This window comes from Oryx dammah, unplaced genomic scaffold, assembly GCF_014754425.2.
Source record: "Oryx dammah isolate SB20612 unplaced genomic scaffold, SCBI_Odam_1.1 HiC_scaffold_22, whole genome shotgun sequence".
NCBI lineage: Eukaryota > Metazoa > Chordata > Mammalia > Artiodactyla > Bovidae > Oryx > Oryx dammah.
Window position 1 is genome coordinate 19,381,904 of NW_024070206.1, and position 24,346 is coordinate 19,406,249.

The 24,346-nt window shown below is 41.2% G+C and overlaps 1 protein-coding gene across 1 annotated transcript in view; it reads left to right on the forward strand.

The window, feature by feature from the left end:
- PIEZO2 (piezo type mechanosensitive ion channel component 2) overlaps positions 1–24,346 on the forward strand; it is a 262,558-nt gene that overhangs the window by 66,392 nt on the left and 171,820 nt on the right. The window contains exon 3 of the mRNA XM_040264615.1: positions 21,706–21,831. Coding sequence (XP_040120549.1) covers positions 21,706–21,831 — 126 coding nt within the window. The remainder of the gene's footprint in view (positions 1–21,705; positions 21,832–24,346) is intronic.

The following is a 24,346-nucleotide window of genomic DNA, read 5'->3' on the forward strand; positions in this document are numbered from 1 at the left end:
GATGACACCACCCTTATGGCAGAAAGTGAAGAAGAACTAAAGAGCCTCTTGATGAAAGTGAAAGAGGAGAGTGAAAAAGTTGGCCTAAAGCTCAACATTCAGAAAACGAAGATGATGGCATCTGGTCCCATCACTTCATGGGAAATAGATGGGGAAACAGTGGAAACAGTGTCAGACTTTATTTTGGGGGGCTCCAAAATCACTGCAGATGGTAACGGCAGCCATGAAATTAAAAGACGCTTACTCCGTGGAAGGAAAGTTATGACCAACCTAGATAGCATATTGAAAAGCAGAGACATTACTTTGCCAACAAAGGTCCATCGAGTCAAGGCTATGGTTTTTCTAGTGGTCATGTATGGATGTGAGAGCTGGACTGTGAAGAAGGCTGAGTGCTGAAGAATTGATGCTTTTGAACTGTGGTGTTGGAGAAGACTCTTGAGAGTCCCTTGGACCTCAAGGAGATCCGACCAGTCCATCCTAAAGGAGATCAGTCCTGGATGTTCATTGGAAGGACTGATGCTGATGCTGAAATGCCAATACTTTGGCCACCTCATGTGAAGAGTTGACTCATTGGAAAAGACCCCATTGCTGGGAGGGATTGGAGGCAGGAGGAGAAGGGGACGACAGAGGAAGAGATGGCTGGATGGCATCACCGACGCTGTGGACATGAGTTTGGGTAAATGGGAGTTGGTGATGGACAGGGAGGCCTGGCGTGCTGCGATTCATGGGGTTGCAAAGAGTCGGACATGACTGAGCGACTGAACTGAACTGAACTGAACTGAAGTAATGTTCCAGACGGTGTAGAGGGCAGTCTGCAAGGCCCAGTGTGGTCTGTCTGCATCCCTGGCCAGTCCACTCAGACCCTAAATATTTCCTCTGAAACAACAAATGCTGATCCTGCCTTATTTATCTCCTGTAATATTTGTGAGGCTCAAAAATAACAGAAAATATATACATATTTAATAGATAGCTTACTACTTAAATGACACTCCTTCCAGAGTGTTATGTATTTTAATTTCAACTGCAAGGGACACAGATAGTTTGGTTGTCATCTCTGTTTTGCTGATGGGGACTCTGGTCAGAGAGAGCCTGGTTCTCACCACCCTTGTGTAAAGGATCTGAAAACCTGGCACTGGTGTGGACTGGCCCCCCCACCCCGAGAAACCCCTCTTAGACCTGCTTCCAGGAAGACAGAGTCTGTGTCTGCAGTGGGTGTGTGGCACATCCATCTGGAGGCAAAATTGCTGTCAGAGTATCTTGGCTAAGCGAGTATGTCCACTTCTGGTGGTGAAACAGCTTATAATACCATCTGTTTTCTTGTTTACCTGCTTGACTTCTTTGATTTTCTTTTGGGTTAGATTTGTTTGGCTTTGTTTGCTTGTTTTTCAGTTTTAAAGATAACAAGAACTAACCTGAAGTGTAAGATGGAAGAATCCAGTTGCAGGATAGAACTTGCTTCTGAAATGATGAATTCCAAGTGTTCTTAATGTTGCCTGCAAGCCCTCGGGCTTCAAGAAAGGATCTGGTTAGGGAGACCAGTCTAGAAAGAAAGGGCTCACTTTGTGAAACATCAATTGTCATTTTGTCTGTCTCTTTTGCTAACTTTTGTTTTGTGGTCGGCAGACACCTGCGATTTTAATGTTTTCAAAACACCACTCTGCAGTTATTGAGCAGTTTAGACACTGCATGTCTGCCATGATCTTGTCCACAACCCTAAGAGCTGTGAGAGTTTATTTTTCTAGAAAACTCCAGCAATTCATTAGGGCCAGGCACAGACAGGAAAAAAGCGAGTCTGCAAATGTGTGAATCAAAAATACCTAATTTTGCATTTTGACTTGAACGAACGATGGTACATTATTGTACTCCCAGTGCCAGCTCAGTTTCAGCCGAGCAGGAATGTTCCTGCAGGAAACCTCAGGGGGCAGACATTTGAATCATCAGATTCCCTGGAGCCTTAGTGTCTGTTGGTGATGCTGAAACACTGATGAGACCCATCAGGCAGAGGAGGGTGAAGGATGACAAATTCTATGGGATTACACAGAATACAACCAAACATCACATCTAATCTTTTAGCAAGTGGCCTCTTCCTGTGTTGTCTTTTCTTGCCGAGGGAAGAATTGTTTTCTGCTTTGTTTGGTTTTAAATCAGTCCCCAAATCCCGAACTTTGAAAACTAGGAAACTGAAGTTTCTAACTTGTTTCATAGAGAAGCATTTTTTTTAAGAGAGAGTGCAATATTGGGTCAGATGGAGAATAAATCAACTCGGCCTCAAGTAAGTTCCTGCACTGGTGGCACCAGCACTTCTTGGGCTCGCATCAGGCTCATTGAGAGGCCTATTGCCTTCACGGATTCTCTCTCCAGTGATTGTAGTAAACAAGGAAGTAATTCCATTACAGATTGTGATTAGTGCTGTGGAGAAAGTCAACAAGATGCTGAGATGGAAAGTGTCTCAGACAGCTTTTGCTGTGTGACAAACAATCACATCTCAGTGACAATCAGGAATCAGCATTTCTTGCCCACATGTGTGTCTCAGGCAGGAAAGTGAGGACATTTTGCCCAGCATGAGGCCTGGCCATATGAGGAAGTATGCTCTTAGCTTCTGGGGATTAGATAGAGATTATAGAGTGTGGACATCTTTGGGGGCCATTATTATGTCAAATAACTTTTCAAATGGAAAATGAATAAATAGAAGATTTGATCAGAAAATTTTAGAATGTGTGAATAACCTAATTTTTTAAAAGAATGGGTTGATAACCAATGTAAGGGCAAGACAAATATTATATTTGTTTATAAACTAACAAGTAGGAAAGGATGGCTGTCTACTTTCTGGTTTAAAGATGTTTTCATGTGCATATGTGCGCATGTGTTAGTCGCTCTGTTGTGCCCCACTCCTGCCAACCCCATAGACTGTAGTCCACCAGGCTCCTCTGTCCATAGGGTCATATAATGAAGAATATAAAAACATCAACCTAAAACACCATCTGGACTGTCATCCTGAACTGTCTCATGAAGATCAGAAATTTATATTTAAACTCCCCACACAAGTATTTATATCTGTCTAATTATTAAATAGAAATCAAGCTTGACTGAAAGTTGTTAGACTCTAGAGGTGTGTAATAGGCTTTTCACAATGTCTGGAGGTGAGAGATGGGACCTACCAGGGCTGAGCTCTGTGCTGAGGAAGCGGACGACCCCTGGACACTTGTTCATGAACCTGTTGTACCTGAGAAAACCTGATCAGTAGACACTGTGGGTGGACATTTTGAGCTGATACTTAGATGTCACCATGAAGCCCTTAAGGAATTTGAAGAAGATGCTGAAAGGATGTTCTGAAGTTCTAAGGAACAATTATTCAGATTTATACACTCTTGAAAATATTTTACCTTTAAGAATGGAGCAAAGCCCTCTAATGTCTCCCCTGGAACTTCTTTTTTCCCTTTTGCAAAAGAACAAGAATAATGAAACCATTGGTAATGAACCTGTTTCAGTTATATTTATATTTACATATATTTTTTGTGAACATAGATATATCAAGGATTATGGATTTAACTTTTCTTGGGGATACAAGTCAAAGAGCACCTAACTGCAGTCTGGGGAGAGGGCTGCTCCCTCGAAGGCCTTGGGGTAGGATCCCCTTCCTTATGCAGTTATAGCATCTGAACAGCAGAAAATAAATGACAGAAAAGAAATAGGAATGCCCATAGCAAAGTGTTTAGTTCTACTTAAAGTAGAATCCTAATTCTAATATATGAGCATTAAAGCACAATTACTAGCATATTTAAAATAAACATTATTCAAATATATGCAGTAATAAGGAATTTAGTAGCAATGGAAAGGAGATATTTAAATGTATATGAATATAAGTACACTGCAAAATGAATAGAATTAACATGCATTTATGCCTCCTTGCAGAGCCCTGCAATACACCTTTCTCTGCTCAGACTTCAGCCTTTTTGGTTTGGCCTTACTGTGTGTTGGGCACATGGACTTGTGTCTGATAGCAGTTTCATTTAATTGCATAATAACTTTATTCTCCCTGATCCCTATTTTATCCCTCCCTCTCCCCAGTGGTAACCACTAGTTTGTTCTCTGTATCTGTGAGTCTGCTTCTTTTTTTGTCACATTCACTAGTTTGTTGTGTTTTTTTTAGATCCCACGTATAAGTGATACTATATAGTATTTGTCTTTCTCTAGTTTATCTGATAATCTTTAATTACTGGTGAAAAGCTGCACATTTGTTTGAGCCTTAAGCCTCTAGAACACTTTGTCACCCTCTCTGATACGTAACTCAATCATCTGTCCCCTCACCCCTTGGGTAACAGGAACACTTCCAGTTCAGGGACCTTGTGTTGTTTACCTTTGTCACCATGGCAACCAATATATTGCTGGCATAAAGTATGCAGCCATCAAGGGTTTAGGATGGATGGTGAATCTTTAAGAGCTATGTGAATGATGGAGGTTTGAACCACAAAAGCAACGTGGAAACTCAAAAGTCAGAGCTAGCTGGTGGTCCGGAGGTTTCAGTTACCAAAGGTCAAAAGCCAGTGGACTAGAGAGAGATGGGGGTATGCAAAGACAGATGTGCATGGGCAGGCAGTTCCAGGACTGGGGTGGTCATCGTTAGACATGAAACATGCAGGCAGCCAGGAAGGGGTGCCATCACAAGAATTAAGTAGTCACTGGTGGAATGACCTCCTGAAGAGGTAGGCCTGTGTTTGTTTTCTTTTTATTACTTTTTGGCCATACTTTGAAGCATGTGGGATCTTCATTCCCTGACCAGGGATTGAACCTGTGCCCCTGCAATGGAAGCTTGGGGTCTTGAACACTGGACCACCAGGAAGTCCCAGGCCTGTGTTTGACAATTGCTGTGACATCTCTTGGTTGGATAGATGCTGGCGTCCTAGTGTGCTGCCTATCTCAGTGTGGGGACAGCGTCTCAGAGACCAGCACAGATCATCCCTGTGTCTGGAACACATCGCAGCCTCAGAAGGCAAAGCGAGTTTGAATTTTGTAGCTGATCTGAAGAAAGGAGTCCTTTTCTGAAGGGAACATTTCTAGATTCAGAATGTGTGATGCCTACTCAGTGGTGGCTGGGAAAGCTGTGGGTAACAGGAGACCTGGGTTTACATGTTCCTCTGTATATGCAGGTATTGGCCACTTGTCAAATACACCCCATATCTGCCAGGTGAGGAGGAAGCTGTGCTTCTGAAGGCAGTCAGGGGCTGGGGAACTCTGCTGGGGGGTGGGGTGGGGGAGGTTATATCCATGCCTGCATTTGCTATTTCTGCACAATTTGGGATCCTATAGATCTGAGTTTCCTGTTGCGTGATTTTCCTTCCCTGAAGAACTTCTTTTTGCATTCTTTACACAGAAAATCTGTTGGTTGCAAATCCTCTCAGTTTTTGTCTTAAAATGGCTTTTATGCTTGCCTTCATTTTTGAAGGACAGCTTCACTGAGTATAGAATTTTTGATTGAAGAACTTTTCTGCTTCAACACCATGAATATGTTATTCCACCTTCTTCTGGCTTCCACAGTTTTTGGATGTCATGTATCTTGTCATTATCCACTTTTACATGATGTGTTATTTATTCCCAGCTCTTTTCAGCTTTTTCTCTTTTTTTAGACTTTCAGTGGTCTGGCTGTGATGTATCCCAGGGTGAGTTTTCTTTGTTTTATTGCCCTTGGGGTTCTTTGAGATTCTTATATTTCTGTAAAGGTGAGAACTGCAAAGGACATGTAAGACATTCTGGGTCTTGTTGTGGTGGTTTCACTGATGCAAACATTTGCCAAAACTCATTGCACTTTACTCTTAGCATCTATTCATCTCACTGTATGCAGCCTAGACAAGTGACTTAAAGCTTTAATGCAAAAAAAAAGTGTAACCTATGGAAGCTGGATGTGTTGATTTTCCTTAATAAATGAGTCTATTAGACCTAAGTCTGGAGATTCAATTTGCCATTTCATTTCTGAGGACATTTAAAAAATCTCTGCATATTTTTTATCTTCTAAATGATATAAGTTCTGGTTAAAATGAAAAAAATAGGTGATGTAATAAAAAAGAAAGATACTTTAAAATAATTTTCTAAACCATTAGGGGAGGATCTTCATACTAAGAAGATGTGCTCAACAGAAAAGTAATCTATGAAACTGAAAGGGACACATCTTGAGATCTGTGTGTGTGTGTGTGTGTGTGAAATAGAGAGAAAGGAAGTTAAGGAGGAAGGAAAAGATGAATGAACTTGAAGGTGATGGGAAGGAGGATTTGTGAATCTGGCTGCTCTATTTCATGGCAGATGTTGGGGTGTGGATGCAGGCCAGTAGGCTAACACTAGGTAAATTTTTGAGCTCAAGGAGTTGAACTCTGCAGACACTTCACTGTCATGCGCTAATGTTCTCTCCCCTCAGTCCTTCACCCTGTGTCAACGACTGTAAATTAACATATGACTTCTTCAGTTCACCTGTGACATTCCTTCATCTGTTCATTCATTCAACCAATACTTGTGTGCTAACTGACTGCTAAGCATTCTTTTATGCACCTGGAACACAGTGATCACGAGCAGGGCAAATAGGATCCTTGCACTTGTGTGCTTGTGTTTCTGTGAGAGAGAATCAGGTGATAAGAGAAATAAAGGTGATTGCAACCAATGCACACAGCAGGGTCCTGTGACAAGGAGTCCCTGAGGTGAATGTGTCTGTTACAGCTTAAATGACCAATGAAGGCCTAAACATCACACCTTGGGCCTGAGTCAAAGGGACAGACAGGCATGTACCATCTACAGACAGAAATTGCATTGTCTTCTTGCCAGTTTCCTAGGTAGGTGAAAAAATACCATGGGAGTCATTGGATGAAAAATTAACAAAAAGGTTGGTTTTCCAAAGTGTGCTGGGCTCTTTCTGGGGAGAAAAGTTGAGGACAGTCTGTGCCTCTCCCTGGAGCCCCCTGTGTGGATGACTCACTGTCCAGGACTCAAGAGTGCAGAGAACAAAGAGAAGCAGGGCTGGCTGATGGTTGCCCCGCAGCCCTGCAGCCAGAGAGGGAAGCACGGGGCTGGGGAGATAAACACACCAGGTCACGAGGCAGTTAGTCATGGTCACCTGTGTGTGTTCCCCAAGGGAACAAGATGGTAACAATAGAAACTGTCTCTCCTGCTGGGTCAGCAGGACAGGAAGACTCCAAGCCAGCAAAGCTGGACATCTTATACCCGCCAAGAGCAGATGTGAACACAGCTCGATGAGGCATGTGAATGGTCATTAGTCTGCACCTGGACCACTCCCTGGAGTGTGGAGAAACCCCAGACCAAGGCTCTGACTCTCCATCAGTGTGAAGCTGGAGGCAGTGACTGTTCATGGCTGATGCTCAATCAGTGTAGAACCAAACTGGGCTTCTTGGCAAGAGAGGTGAAAGGGAAGGACAGGGCAGAGTCCCATGGGGTAGAAGGTAAGCCTTGTTTCCAAGTCATTGTTTTCCTAGAGGGACTGCAGGAGAGCTCCATGCAGGAAGCTAACGGCTGGAAGAATGAGTGATTGTGGGAGAGCTTGGTGCAGGAGACCCAGGAGGCTAACAACCAAAAGAATGCTCCCTGAGATCAGCCGGCCTCCAGGGGAATGGACTCCATCACCTGGTGGTTTCCTCACTCCTTACCATTTGCAGGTCCCTTGGTGCAGAATTCCACAAACAGGCCTAGTGGTTCGACGAGCCCTACAATTCTTTTGGTTGGCTGTGCACACCCACAGGCACTTGGATCACTGCTCTGGGAGCAGCTCCTCTCCCACAGTTTTCACATCTTGTCATGTCCTTCTGGTGACATTGGATGGGAAGTGCCAAGCACTGTGCCAATGTTCAGGAATGTTCCAAGGCTGTGATACTTCACTCCTGCCTTCTGGAGGCCTCTGGTCAATGTAGGATGTCACACATCTGTCCCCTAGGGTGACGTGTTGCCAAGGGCTCTCATCTGACAAAGCCTCCTTGCTGGAAGGTGGTGAGAATTTGGGGAGCAACACGTAGAAGGGCCTTTCCTCCTCTGAATGATAAACTAAGACAACTGAAGTTCTCAGAAATGCGACCCATGAACCTCAAAATTGCTTTTAAAAAGTGCTCCCTCTGGATTTTGACAGCTTGTTTTGCAGAGCAGATTTTAGGTGTGTATTATTTATTTTATATTTTTTTCCTTCCATATCCTCTCTGACCCAACTCCCCAAGGCTGCTGCTTGGTTGAAAGTAAACGTGTGGACAGCCAACCACACTTCTTATATTTTGAATCATCTTAAAAATGACTGAAGCATCTATTCTCAAATGGCTCCCCTCTGCTACACCTGGGCTGCAGTACAGTCCCTGAGGATTGAAGTTGGGGCACTGAGTAGTCTGACAAACATGTGACACCCCAGAACCAGGGGTGACGAGGGCTAGGATCTCCAGTCAGGAGCCACATCTGGTGGATATCTAAATTACTGCGTCTTTCTGCATGGTTTCCTCTGGACTTGGCAGGGTTTCCACCTACAGAGAAGCAGTGAGCAGTAAGGTTGGTCCCCAACTGCTGGCACCCTGGGGACTGACCACTGACAGCCCCTCTCCATGTGCCACGTGGAGACCCAGAGCTCTGGGCCTGGGCAGGGCATCTGTGCAGAAAGACGATATGACAGTAGATGAACCATGCTCTACCTCACCTTCTCAGGCCTGAGAAGAGAAACACAGAGACCATCCAAAAACCTTGGACCCTTAGGTTCCCAGGGGCAGAGGTTATAACATGGTTAAAAAAAAAACCAAAAAACTAAAAGCAGCAAAAAATAGTGGTAACCCGCTTCTCTTTGTCCTATAGGTGGTTTACCGAATTGGCCCAAAGCCCTAGCTCAGAGGTTTCACTTTTACATGAAAAGTTTTCCCAGCGTGAGTAAATATCATACACGTTCCTGATGCCCCCAGCCTTATTCAGCCTCTGAGGGCTGTCCTGCCTCCAGGAGAAAGGATGAGGCTCATGGCTTCCTGGAGGAAGGATGAGGCTCATGGCAGAGGAGGGTGGGGAGCTCTGCAGAGGGCAGGGCAGCTTCCTGACCCCTGCCTTTGAATCTGTTGGCTGAAGCCTGCCCTTGACTTCATGCAAAGGCATTGGCCACTCAATGGGAGGCCTCAGAGCTTGTGCCCTTGGAAACGCCTTCCTCTCTCTGAGTGGGGCTGGTTAATCAATTGATTCCATGAAGAAAATTCTTCATCTCCACGTTGGATGTTTGTATTGGCCTGCTGTCTGCCAAACCCGCCCACGCAGGGCCGTGAGAATGTGCTAGGAAAGCCTTTTCCTTTGGGTGCTTGAACTTGAGTTATTCAATTTGGCCTCTTTTCCATAGTTCAGCCTTTCAGACTTTAGCAGGAAATTTTCAGTGTGCTTATACAACGTCCTGTGTGTTTTAATACATTTCTACCTGAATAGCTTTCTTTTTTCCCCCCTTTCATAGAACATCGCAACAAGACAACTACCTCATGACATTAAGAATCCAGTGTATATTTACAACGGGAGTTCTGAATGTTGGCTCGATTTCTTCTTGGGAATGGTGAAATTAGAGAAAGTGAAAGTGTGTGGTGGGTCCTCTCTGGGGAAGGCGGCCATGTGAAGGCCAGCGGTGGGCGCCAGTGTTTACGACCTGGTCAGGCTGAATCAACACCTGCTTTGTTTGTTCCCTGTGAATGGGACTGACCCTCAGACATCATGGAACCAGGGGGATGCCTGCTAGGCAATTTCTCGAATATCAGAACTCAGTCGGTGCTTTTCTAACTTGCGAACGTTTTGCTTCAGCTTCTGTGGGGCTGAAGCACACAAACTACAGCCCAGGGCCAGATCTACCTCTGTGTGAAAGTTGCTCAGTTGTGTCTGACTCTTTGCGACCCCATGGACTATCCAGTCCATGGAATTCTCCAGGCCAGAATACTGGAGTGGGTAGCCTGTCCCTTCTCCAGCGGATCTTCCTGACCCAGAAATTGAACCTGGGTCTCTGGCATTGTAGGCAGATTCTTTTCCAACTGAGCTATCAGGGAAGCCCAATCTACTTCTACTTATCAATTTTTAAGATGATCTGCTTGAAAAAAATCGAGATAAATCATGACATTTGCGTGTTAACCTGACTTCAAGATTCGGTGCCCACAAATTAGGTTTTACTGGATCATGCATGGCCTTTATTGATTTGTTCACATATTGTCTGTGTGCTTTTGCACAGGGAGGGCAGAACTGTGTCCTCATCTAAGATCTTTACTGGTCTGGTCCTTGGAGCTGGAGCATTTATTGTTAGAATTTTTAATTCAGTTGAAATCTTTGGCTCCTCCAACCTATTTTCATGCCCCAGTGTATTTTTACATATATTGTTTCCAACTAAACAAAGCTGTTACTTCTGATTTCTGTCCAATTTTTACCATCTTTATGGTGCACCTGGCCCTTCCTCTGCTCTTCGATAGCATGTCTGATCTCACTGTGTTCTTGTTCTGTGCTGGAAGGCTGAAGTCTCAGCAAGGTGACTCTCACATAGGAGGCATCAAACACTTGTTTGTTTGAATAAATTAACAAATGAACAGAAGACAATTCATCAAAATATTTCTTTCCCTGTTTATGCTGTTCTTCTGGAATTCCTAACCACACATAAGTAGAATTCTCTCAGCCTACCCTTTGCATCTCCCAGCTACTGTTTAATTTCTTCCTTGTTACTCTGTGTTGAGTTCTGAGTGAACTCTGTACTGCCATCCACTTCACTAAATTTATCTTTGCCTTGGTATCCAACCAAGCAATAGATACAGCTTAGTGTATCTATTTGGAGAAGGCAATGGCACCCCACTCCAGTACTCTTGCCTGGAAAATCCCGTGGATGGAGGAGCCTGGTGGGCTGCAGTCCATGGGGTCGCTAAGAGTCGGACACGACTAAGCGACTTCACTTCCACTTTTCAGTTTCACACACTGGAGAAGGAAATGGCAACCCACTCCTGTGTTCTTGCCTGGAGAGTCCCAGGGATGGGGGAGCCTGGTGGGCTGCCATCTGTGGGGTCGCATAGAGTCGGACACGACTGAAGCGACTTAACAGCAGCAGCAGCAGTGTATCTATTGATGTAATTCACTAATTATATGGCTATGTTGTAAATTCCTAAGACATATAGTTGCTTTTGTCGGTGTTATCTTCTTCATTTCTGTTTGTAAAAAATAATTTCATGTTTACATTTCAAGATTTAATTAATTTATTTTTTGAGGATCCCAAACAACTTAGTTTAAAGTCATTTTCAGCGTGTTTCACAATTTTTAATTTTTGCTTTGGTGAATCCATGTCCCAGTTATCTTTTCTGGCGTTATGTTTCTTCATATGTTTTTTAAAATTTTTTAATCTTTGGCCATGCTGAGAGGCATGTAGGACCTTAGTCCCTGACCAGGGATTGAATCTGCCTCCCCTGCATTGGAAGTGCAATCTTAATTACTGGACCACCAAGGAAGTCCCTCTTTATATGCTTTTGAATTATGTTTTGTTTCCTTGTATTGAAAGAGAAGTTCTTCTTCTTTGTCTCATTCCTTCTCTCTCTCTCTCTCTCTCTCTCTGCTCTTCTTCAAGCCCTTCCTCCACACCTCTGTGCTCATCTCTCCTTCTGATACTTTTGTGTTTTTCCCACCTGGACCCCTGGGGATGGAGAGTTAAGATGTGCCCTTGGATGATGCAGGGTATTCGGCCTTTCTCACTAGTCATACCTACAATCTCTCTCCCTAAGCTCCTTGTAAACTATAGATGCTTTTCCAGCATCATTTTGAAAACTGGGGGGCTGTAACCCAAACCCCTGTTTTAATCAGTGATTCCTACAGTGGCCTCCTTGCTGACACTGAGCATGTAATGAAATGCTCCCCAGGAAGCCCACTTTGGTCTCCAATGTCTGCCTCAAGGATGCCTGCACACAGCTTTTCATTTCTGTTCCATTTCTAACCTTAGAAATATTTATCTTGTGTGACTGACTGGTTATGTGTTCCTGGTGACCCTCTTCACAGTTTACCTATGATCTCTTACATGTTTAGAGCCAAGAAAGTAGTTCTTACCATGAATTACTCTGTCACCTGGAAGCCCCAGGCTCTTGGAATTTTCTGGAATTGGAAGACCCCCACAATCTCATGCCCTCCCACTTGCTTCTTGCCTCACAGATATTTAGCCATGAGTTTCCTGCAAAGCTTTCCCTATGCTGGAAAAAGTCCCTACTTCTAGGATGCTTATGGTCTGTCTGAGGCCATTCAGTGTCTAGATTCAGAAGGCCCAGTGGGCCCAGCACGCTGTGATCATGGTGCCAGTCTCCCGTGGATAGTCCTGACTGTAGGCCTGCAGCTGGTTCCTCCCTAGGGACTGTCTTCACCTGTAGGAAGCTGCAGGTAACACTCATCTGTAGGGACAGCCCACATCAAATTTCTGGTCAGTGATGGAGTGGGTGAGGTGCAAACACTTAGCCCAGTTGCCTCAGTCCCAGGTATCTGCGAAGGGCCATTCCCACTGCAGGCTTCCCAAGGACCAGCTGAGGCCGCCCTGGAGCTGCTTTCCAGGCCAGCAGCTCCCCTGTCTCACCCTGCCCCTTGCTCCCCAGAGCTCTTCTCCCAGTAACTCTGCACAGCAGCCCCAACTCAGAAGCTGTCTCCTGGTAACCAGCCCAGGACAGCAACTCACACTATAAGATACCAAGTGTTAGATACAGACACTGTGCAATGTAGGGGTCAGAGGGAGGTCCTTGTGCTCAAGGTGGTAAGGAAAGATGTAGAAGCAATGAGACCTGGTCACAAGCGGTAAGTTTGGAAGCACGGGAGGAGTGGACACCTGATACTGGAGGCTTCACATCCCCTTTCCTGGCCCCTCAGCCACCTCCCCCCAACCCTGCATACCCCAAGCACTGTTTTCTCTCTGATCATATCAGCTTTGGGGTGGAGAAACTTTTAGAAGAGATTACAACACTTTAAAACTTATTAAGTAATAGCACGTAAAGCCAGAGTAATAAAGGATAGATCCAAATGGGAAGGGAGAGGGGAAAATATTGTTTTGGCTTCAATAATCTGCCAACAACAAAATTGGAAATAGAGAACTGAGCTTTTGCAAAGGAGGATTAAGGGGCGGGGCACGGGGGAATTCCAAGTCCCACTTGGAGACATGCCGTGGAAGCTTCTGGTTCAGGCGGGAAGAATTCTGGGCGAATAAGCTCGTCGTTTATTCTTCCATTGCTTCTGCAGTGTTCCCAGAAAGCCTCTCTGACTCATTCTTTTTAGCAGAAAAGGGTTCTGAGCAATGCTAGAATGATGGCCTCGCTGCGATTTCAAACAGTTTATACGGTCAATGTGTATTTCTTCTCTCCATTCGTATTAGTTTTGTGCCAACGAAATGGCACAAAACTTCTTGTAAGTCAGATGTTGAGTGTTAGCACCTTCTTATACTTAGCCTTGAAGCCTGACTGTCCAGTTTGTTTTGAAATCGCAGCATGCTCTTTCCAGCTAACGCATGCTAAGTCAATTCCGTGGTGGCTCAGACGGTAAAGCGTCTGCCTGCAATGCGGGAGACCCCGGTTCGATTCCTGGGTCGGGAAGATCCCCTGGAGAAGGAAATGGCAATCCACTCCAGCACTCTTGTCTGGAAAATCCCATGGACGGAGGAGCTTGATAGGCTACAGTCCATGGGGTTGCAGAGAGTCGGACACGACTGAGCAACTTCACTTTGTGACCCTATGGACCATAGCACTTTAGGCTCCTCTGTCCATGGGATTCTCCAGGAAAGAATATTGGAGATCCCCCTTCAGGGGATCTTCCTGACCCAGGGATTGAACCCACATTTTCTGTGCCTTCTGCATTGCAGGCGGATTCTTTTACCACTGAGCCACCAGGAAGCCCATCTAATAAGTATTTATATTCAATCTCATTTTGAAGAGAAAAAGAAAAAAGTTTTATGTATCAACTTGCTTTTCATTTCTTCTGTCTGGAGCCTAAAGTTATGGGCGATTCATAAAATAGAAATACTTGCTTTCCAAGTATTTTTTTCTAAATGCCATGTATATAAGGCCACATGGTGCTTCTACTATGTCTTTCTAAATAAATTGTAGTCGGATAATAAAAGTATATTGGGGGAGGCTAAAGGAGACTTAAAAAAGTATTTTTTTAAAAAAACCTCTTCAAACTCTGTATTTATAAAGAATTTGCATTTAATTCATTAACTTGGGGGCTTCCCTGGCAGCTCAGTTGGTAAAGAATCTGCCTGTAGTGTAGGAAACCTGGGTTCAACTCCTGGGTTGGGACGATCCCCTAGAGAAGGAAATGGCAACCCACTCCAGTACTCTTGCCTGGAAAATCCTATGGACAGAGGAGCCTGGCAGACTATAGTCCGTGGGGTCACAAGAGTCAGACACGACTTAGTGACTAAACCACTATCCATAAAACCATATCAGTGAATTTTTTTTGCTGTTTCATTCTCACCGCAAAGAAGATTGCACAAGGCTCAGAGCTCTTCTGCAAGAACTGCTCAAATAGGGGGATGCATTGCTTCTTAATAAGCAAATTTCCAGATTAGCTTACAGCCATGGGAATCATAGATCTTTCATATTAAAGGTCACCTTTAACATCACTTGAAACCATAGATCAGAAGTGGTGACTATAGCAATAACCTCTGAATTCTTTCAAGAGTGTAATAAATGAGGAGCTAGATTTATGTTTAAATCCAAGTTCTTGGATGGAATCTATGGCGTAACTGTTGTCTTTTTTAAAGTTCTATTTGAGGAAATATATTAAAAATAAACAAAATCAGTCAATAAAACCCAAGTTAAAGTTGATTGGAAAAACTCTTACTTTTTCCTCCTTGTTATTTATTCCTTCCATTAATGTTGAATTTCTTCTGCTTAATTACAAGAGAAAACAGTGTATAATTATTCAGATTGGTGCCATGTCATGCTGGCCATGAATTGCCTATTTTGTGAATCTGCTATCTGAGTTACTTTGAGAAATCATCCTGAAGTTAGTGTGTGTATATATATATACACACTATATATATATATATAGTGTATATATATATATATATACACTATATATATATATATATATATATATATACATACATACACACACACATATATATATGATTTCTTTTAAATATATGCCCCATTTTCTTATGATTCTCATTATGAATTATTATTTATTAGGTGACATGGCTTTGGATAATTCATATTTCTTGTATAAATAAGAGTGACTACTCAAAACACATGGGCAATATAACACCCTCAATTATTCCCGTGCACACAAAATACTTCAAAAACCAGAAAAACAGATCATTTCTAGAAATACCCTGAGTTAATTGGAACATGGCTGTAATTGGGGTATGTGTATGTGAGTGTGTGTATGTGTGTGTGTAAAAGAACAAGTATCTTTTTACCCTTTCCTGTTGCTCTTACTCTTGACTGGAGTTCCATACTTCCCTTTCGTATCATTGACCTTCAGCCTGAAGAAACTATATTCATGCTTCTTTTGGAGCAGATCTCCAGGTGACAAATACTCTCTGTTTTCCTTCATCTGAAAAGGTCTTCATTTGCCTTCATTCCTGAAGGATGTTTTCACAGGGTATAGAATTCTGGTTCGTAATTCTTTTCCTTCATAACTTTAAAGATGTCGTTCCAGCTATCCTGGTCTTCATCATTTATGATGAAAAGCACATAGTAATTCAAACTGCTGTTCCCCCCGTGTGTAATGTGACGTTTTCTTCTCTCTGCTTTCAGAGTTTTTCTTTACCTTGGGTTTCTAGCAGGTTGGTTATTCTGAGTCTGGCATGGCTTTTTCAAGTTCATCCTTTTTAGGGTTTGCTGAGCTTGTTGAATGTGTAGATTATGTCTTCAAAAAATTGGGGGAACTTTTGACTCTCATCCAGTCTTTTTTCTGCACTAGTCTCTCCTCCCCTTCAGTAAACCTAATGACAGAAATGACTCAAACATGGACATTTGATCCATTGATCTGAGGCCTGAGAACCTATGAATTTTTTTCCAATCTTTTACTCTCTGATATTCACAGTGGATAATTTCTATTAATCTCTTCAGGTTACTGGCTTGTTTCTTTATCATCTCTACTCTACCATTGAGTCCATCAAGTGAATTTTAAATTTCAGATACTATATTTTTTTTCAATTCTAAATTTCTCTTTTTTTCTATTTCTCTACTGACAGCTTCCATCTTTCCATTAATTTCAAGATTGTTTACCTTGAGCTCATGGAGTGTGGTTGTAATGGATGTTTTAAAGTCATTTTCTAATAATTTAAACATCTGGATAATTTCAAGATTGACTTTATTGTCTTTTCTCTTGGGACTTGGTCAGATTTTCCTGGTGTTTTCTATGCCAAGTAATATGGGTTTATATCCTGGTCACTTTGAATATTATGTTATGAATCATTGGGTCATCTTAAATCCTCTGGAGAAAGTTGGGTTTTTCCCCCGCCCCCCTTTGTTTCTCTGTTTCCAGCAGGCAATCAGTCTGGTTGGTTTCAGCTCACAAGCTTTGTCTCACTTTCTGTGACTGGTGGTTCCAATGTCAGTTAGTTCTCAAAACTTTGCTTTTCTATTTGGGCCTTCCCTGTACATGTACCCCTCATGGGTCAGTCTGGGACCCATGTGGTTCTTTATATTGTAATTCAGTTTTCAAAGCTCCTTTGGGTCTGTTGCACACATGTATAGCTTGAGGGTGAGACCAGGACTTGTACTGGTTTATAACAGTATTAGAGGATTCCCATTTAGTCTTCAGCTCTTGAGACCCCTTTCCCCAGATCTCCTGGTCAGAGAGATGGAATGGGGTGGGGGAGACTTGATGTCTTCAGGGCAGGAACCAGTCTGAAACCAGGAGTCTTTGGGGCAGGATCAGGTGGGGAAAAAAACGTTTTGAAAGAGTATATATTTGATGGTCTTATACTCCAATTAATAAATTTAGTCAACCCACTCCAGTACTCTTGCCTGGCAAATCCCATGGACGGAGGAGCCTGGTGGGCTGCAGTCTATGGAGTTGCTGGGAGTCGGACACGACTGAGTGACTTCACTTTCATGCATTGGAGAAGGAAATGGAAGCCCAGTGTTCTTGCCTGGAGAATCCCAGGGATGGGGGAGTTCATCCTTTTTAGGGTGGGCTGCCATTTATGGGGTGGCGCAGAGTCGGACACGACTGAAGCGACTTAGCAGCAGCAGCAGCAGCATTGTTAGCTCGGAAGACGTTTTAGGGTTGGAACAAGATAGATACAACAAAGTCCTACTCTATAGCATACGGAATTTTATTAAATATCTTGTAATAACTTACAATGTAAAGGAACCTCAAAAAGAATATATGCAATGTAAAAATTAATTAACCAATTGATTAAATTTTCTATGTTTTAAAAGACAATCTTATATAGGCAAACATCCTTCAAAAGTAAAAAAGGAAGAAGTAATAGAGGAAATGAGTAACAAAAAGCTATGACATAGAAAAGCACAGCTAAATAACAGAAATGTATCCTTATCCCTGATAAGGCTCTAGCCTTATCAGTAAGTATTTTAATATAATTGGATTAAACTCTGCAATGAAAGGTAAAGGTAGCAGAATGCATAATAAAATTTAACCCAATTATGTATTATCTGCAGGAGATTCATTTAAAATCCAAAGAAGAGTTGGTTGAAAATGAAAGGATAGATGTCCTAATAATAACCAAAAAAGTAATAAGTAAAAAGTAAAGTATAACAAATAATAACCAAAAAAGTACTGAGGTGGCTACATTAATATTAGACAAAATATACGTTGAGTCAAAAATCTTTATAAAAGGACCTTGTATATTGATAAAAGGTCAATTCAAGAAGATGTAACAATTATAAACATTTACTCAACAAACAGCAGAGCCCAAAAATATATGCATCAAGCAAATTGGCAGGCTTAAAGGGAGAAATAGTCATACAGTTCAGTTCAATAGCACAGTTGTGTCTGACTCTTTGCGACCCCATGAATTGCAGCACGCCAGGCCTCCCTGTCCATCACCAACTCCCAGAGTTCACTCAAACTCATGTGCATCGAGTCGGTGATGCCATCCAGCCATCTCATCCTGTCTTCCCCTTCTCCTACTGCCCCCAATCCTTCCCAGCATCAGAGTCTTTTCCAATGAGTCAACTCTTTGCATGAGGTGGCCAAAGTATTGGAGTTTCAGCTTTAGCATCATTCCATCCAAAGAACACCCAGGACTGATCTCCTTTAGAATGGACTGGTTGGTAATAACTGGCTATTTCAATAGCCCACTTTCAATACTGGAGAGAACACCTAAATAGAGGAATGATGAAGAAAAGGAAGACTTGAACAATACTATAAACCAGCTAGGCCTAACAGATAAATATGGAACCTTCCACTCAACACTAGGAAGATGCATATTATTCTCAAGTTTATATGAAATATGCTCCAGGGTGGACCATATGTTAGATCATGAAAAAATTCTCACAAAATTTAAAAAGATTGAAAGCATACAAAGTATCTTCTCAAAGTACAATGGAATGAAACTAAGAAATTAATAACAGAAGGAAAGTTGGAAATTTCATAGGTCTATGGAAATTAAACAATGTATTCTTAGACACCAGCAAGTCCAAGAGATAACTACAAGGGACATTTAAGATTATTTAAGGGATTTCTCTGGTGGTACAGTGGTTAAGACTCTGTCTGCCAATGAAGAGGACAGGTTTGATCCTTGGTCAGGGAAGATTCTACATACCATAGAACAACTAAGCCCGTGCATCACAGCTACTGAGCTTGAGCTCTAGAGCCTGTGAGCCGCAGCTACCAAGCCCATGTGCTGAAAACCACGCCTGTGCTCCGCAACAAGGGAAGCCACCACAATGAGACACCCACACACTGTGAAGAGTAGCCCCCCACTTACCGCAACTAGAGAAAGCCAACACAGTGTATAACGGACTTTTGGACTCAGTGGGAGAGGGAGAGGGTGAGATGACTTGGGAGAATGGTATTGAAACATGTATAATATCATGTAAGAATCGAATTGCCAGTCTATGTCCGATGCAGGATATGGCACGCTTGGGGCTGGTACGCGGGGATGACCCAGAGAGATGTTGTGGGGAGGGGGGTGTGAGGGGGGTTCAGGTTTGGGAACGCATGTACACCCGTGGTGGATTCATGTCAATGTATGGCAAAACCAATACAGAATTGTAAAGTAAAATAAAAAATAAATAAATAAATAAAAACAAACAAACAAAGCAATGAAGACTCAGCACAGCCTTAAATAAATAAACAAATAAATTTAAAATGGTATGAAGAGAGTAATCTATACATATATAAAAAAAGAATACTTAAAGGCAAATGGAAACAAAACGTAACATGCTAAAACCTATTGGATGCACAAAAGCAGTGTTCACGGGGGAATTTATAGCTGTAAACAACTGTGTTGAAAAAAAAAAAGAATGATCTTAAATCAATAACCTAGATTTACACCTTAAGGAGTGGAAAGGAATTAAACCTCAAACCAGCAACAGGAAGGAAGAAATAAAGATGAGAGCAGAGCTAAATGAAACAGAGACTAGAAAAACCATAGTGAGAATCAGCAAAACCAAAAGTTGGTTCTTTGAAAAGTTCAACAGAATTGACAGACCCTTAACTAAACTTGAAAATCAAAAATGAAACAAAATGAAGCATTTTAGTTATATTTTATAACAGTTTAGACATTTAAGCTTCAACTTTAAGGCCAATTATCTGTTCTTTTCAGGACTTACTGATTGAATGGGCCCACCCAGATTATCAAGGAAAAATATGTTAAAGTCAGTTCATTACAGACTTTAGCAGTATCTGTAAACTCACAGCAACATTTGATCAGTGTTAGAATATACCAACACCTTGACAAAGCCATTACAATATAGTTTTGTTTGCTAATTTATGCCATATCTTGCTTTCTATTTGATTATTGCCAACACAGAGGAGCTATATTTACTTTTGCAAGACGATGTTGCATCTGAATCATTTTTGTGTGTTTTTTCTAATAATTGGTCTGTGGATTAAGTTTGACATCCTATATTGATGATAAAGTCATCTGCAAATGATTCCATTTGATTACATTACTGGCAAATAATTCTAGTTATTACAACTCTTCTTTCTCTTATCTTACAACACTGGCCAGTATACCTAGTGATATAAATGATGAGGGTTTCAGGTGTCCTTGGTGATTCTCTGATATTAATACAACTATGTCCACAGTTCCACCAGAAACAAGATATTTGCTTTAGTTATGGTATAAATTCTTTATTATCTTAAGGCCATTTCCTTCTATTCCCAGTCTTCAGAGTATTATATTGTCATAAACAGATTTTGAACTTAATGAAATTATTCTATGTATCCATTAATAAAATAATCAAATCAGCCTACCAGTGTATGACTTAACATTACAGATTTTGTTACTATTAAGCCACATTTGTTTTTCTGCAACAAAGCTTATTTTGATGTATTTTTTTAACTTCAGATTCTTTTTACTGTCTATATATTTGCCTTGAACTTTACTTTTAAAAACTTTTTTTTACAGTAGGCCCTTTTGGTTATCTCTGTACGTGTTGATTCCAAACTCCTAACTGTCTTGCCTCCCCCACTTCTCCCTGGTAACCATAAATTCATTCTCTAAGTCTGTGAGTCTGTTTCTGTTTTGTAAATAAGTTCATTTGCATCATTTTAAAAATTTTAGGTTCCACATATGTTATGTCATATATTTGTCTTTGACTTAGTTCACTTAGTGTTGTATTTTACTTTGCTATTTCAGCTGGCGAGCAAATATTGTTTTCAAATAATTTGTGTCTATATTCATAAGTAAAATGGCCTTATAATTTCCTTCCCTTTTCTAGCCTTATTTAATTTTGAAATTAAACTTACTCTATATTGTAAAATGTTTTAGGCAACTTTCCTTCTTTTTCTACTCTGTGGAACTACTTTTATAAGATAGGGATTATCTGTTCCTTCAAAGTTGGCAGAACTCCCTTATAAAGCTTTCTGGACCAGACACTTTTTAGTGGTTCCATTTTGTGGTAACATATCCTATGATAAGGGCTTCCCAGGGGCGCAGTGATAAAGAATCCCCTTGCCAGTGCCAGATCTGCAGGAGATGAGGTTCAAATCCCTGGGTCAGGAAGATCCCTTGGAGTAGAAAATGGCAATATTCTTGCCAGGATAATCCCATGGACAGAGAAGCCTAGCAGGCTTCGGTCCATGGGGTCACAAAGAGTCAGAGACAGCTGGGCACACAAACATGCGAGCAAGCATCCTGTGATAAACACATTTTCAATCAGTGTTAATCATATAATTTTATAAAGGTAGTAAGTTGCTTTTAGCTTTAAACTAATAATTAAGAAAGTCACTGTTACATTTCATATACGTTTGAGTCACTATATAGAACAGATTGCTGTGCTGTGCTTAGTCACTGAGTTGTGTCTGACTCTGCTACCCCATGGCCTGCAGCCCGTCAGGCTCCTCTGTCCATGGGGATTCTCCAGGAAAGAACACTGGAGTGGGTTGCCATGCCCTTCTCCAGGGGATCTTCCCAACCTAGGGCTGGAACCCAGGTCTCCCACATTTCAGGCAGATTCTTTACCGTCTGAGCCACCAGGGAAGCCCATAGAAAAGATTATGTAGACACATCTCCTATGTGAACTTGTGGGAAGGTCAGAACTTGTGGTCATCCTAGCTTCACTCACGTCTCCCTGCTCTCCTCCCCAGGACACACGGGACGGTTGTTAAAGTCTCTGTGCTTCACCAGTCTCTCCTTCCTGTTGCTGCACATCATTTTCCACATCACGTTGGCGAGTCTGGAGGCACAGCACCGCATCGCACCTGGTTACAATTGTGAGTATGATGGGGCCTTTTGATCATGCTGTGAACGTGCCTAACAAAGCTATGAGTTGTGACATTCATAGAAATCTAGGCAACAATTACATTAAAAAAAAAAAAACTGTGGCAGTTTTTGGCCATTTGTCAACTTCATAAATTATAAATATATACAAAGAAATTCATGTGCCTTGACAATGAGGTAATATGAACACCTTAATTAATGCATCTTCAACACATATTAGCTACTAGACTCCAATCTGTATGTAACACACTATGGCTGGGTGTAGTCCAAAAAAAGAAATCAAGATTTACATACAGACCCTAGAACTTTCATTACAGCTAGTGAGATGAGAAAGGTACAGTATGTACCAGGATAAATAAGAGTATAAAAGTTGAATAACATTATACAACAGTGACCTCAATCCATTTCTAAAGCATAATGTAAGATTTCGCTCATCTTTATGGGGAAAAAGTAAACGACAGTTTCTTTTTCAAACTGGGATTACTTTTTGCTATTCATAATAAAATGATATATCTTACACACAAAACCTTAATTTTAAGGTTTTGATCTGAAAAAGTGAACACATATATGCTTTATCTAGGTAGTATCATCCTTCTAAAATTAATCTACTATCAGATAAATTCTACTCCTGTTTTTGTAGGATGTGTGTTTGTCATTTGGAAAAAAAAAAAAAACCAGAAGGATTTCAAAGAGATGGAATACGATCCATATGTTTTAAATTAAACCTGAAGAAATCCTGAGATATTTGGAAAAGAGTAAATTAATAGTTTTACGTTGTCAGTTTTTCACTGAGGAACTCGTTTGTGGGTTTGAAATTTCCTGATCTTTCATAAGTGTAAGCACAAGTAAAAGAAGTATACAACCCTTCCCAGGAAAATAAAAAGAGATTAAAATTCTTCATGGATCAAAGAATATTAGCATAAATGTAGTGAGAGATTCTTTAATAAAATCCAGAGTTATAGATTATTCAGTATCCCTCACTGCATAACTTTCAGAGAGCTAAACTTCACAGAGCTAAGTTAAGTATCCATTTTGGCCATTTTATTAAGTACCCAGGTCTTTGGATAATAATGCCTATCAAAGTGATTCTTGGTTTAAGATCTATGAATTAAGATATGTTTTAAAAAAGACTTAGAACTCATATACCATAAAATTCACCCATTTAAGAAATGCAACTCAGTGGTTTTTAGGTTGTGCACCCATTACTACTCTCTAATTCCAGAAACCTGTCATCACCCCGAGAAGAAACCCTGCACCCATGAACACTATACATCCTTCTTTCCCTCTCCACACATTCCTAGGTAACCACTAATTTACCTTCTGACTCTGGTGGATTTACCTGCTCTGGGCCTTTCATCCAAACAGAATTGCATGATGTCTGTGTCTGACTTCTTTTACTCAACGTAATGTTTTCAAGGTTCATCTATGTTGTAGCCTATGTTAGGACTTCATCCCTTTTCATGGCTGAATAATATTCCACTGTTACAATGTGGTTTTAATGTCTGATGAAAGTCACATCATTATTAAAAACTTGATAAAATACAATGTTTAAATAATGGTACTTTAGTTATATTATTAATATGATAGGAAGCATTTATTACACGTGGCCAGATTCAGGTCTTTTTGAACTTAGTAGAAGTGTTAGCAGTGTTATTTTTTACTGTTCCTGAATCAAAAATCCTTCGGGTAGGTCTTAATCAGGCGTTCCTAGAGCCAGAAGAAGGGATTTTTTTAACCGTAAGTATTTTCTGAACAACTTGCTACCTTCCCCACAATAAAAGCTGAATTTGAAGCAAATAACGTCGGTGTGAGAGGAAGAACATGGAAAAATTATTTGATACATCGCATCCAGATGAGATTCCATAATCCAATTATATAATGTTATATATTCTGTATATATAATATTTTGACATCAAAATTTTATTTTCTTTCTCTTGAGTAATAACTCATACCGTAGCAATGTAGAAAATAAAATATCTCTTTGTTTTTAAAAGGGGTATTTCATAAATAATAAGTTATCTTTGTCACTGAAAGTATTTAATCACAAGATATATTACAACTGATCAGATTTTTCAGACTTGAGTTTACAAATATATAGCTTGCCTGTGTCTGCAAATACTGTTTGGTGCTGAGTGATGTTGTAGACAGACTGTGCTGGAGGGTGTCTAGATTAGGATGTGAACACATAATTTCCTCTGATCCAAAGTCTAGGTCTTTCTGTTTTTATTCAAAATAGTATTTGCAACAGTTCTACAAAGATCAAAACAAAAATGAAATGTGAAATGCTAAGACTGTATTCCATTTTTGACATTTACAAATGAATTTACTGTATGTGGAGGAGCCTCTCCTATAAGGTATAGATAGAGACAGAAAGACATACAGGCTTAAAGCACAGACACACATCATACATCACACACATACACACAGATCACACACACAGAGATCAGACATCACACATACACACATCACACATACACAGATCACACACATAGCACACATCGTGCACAC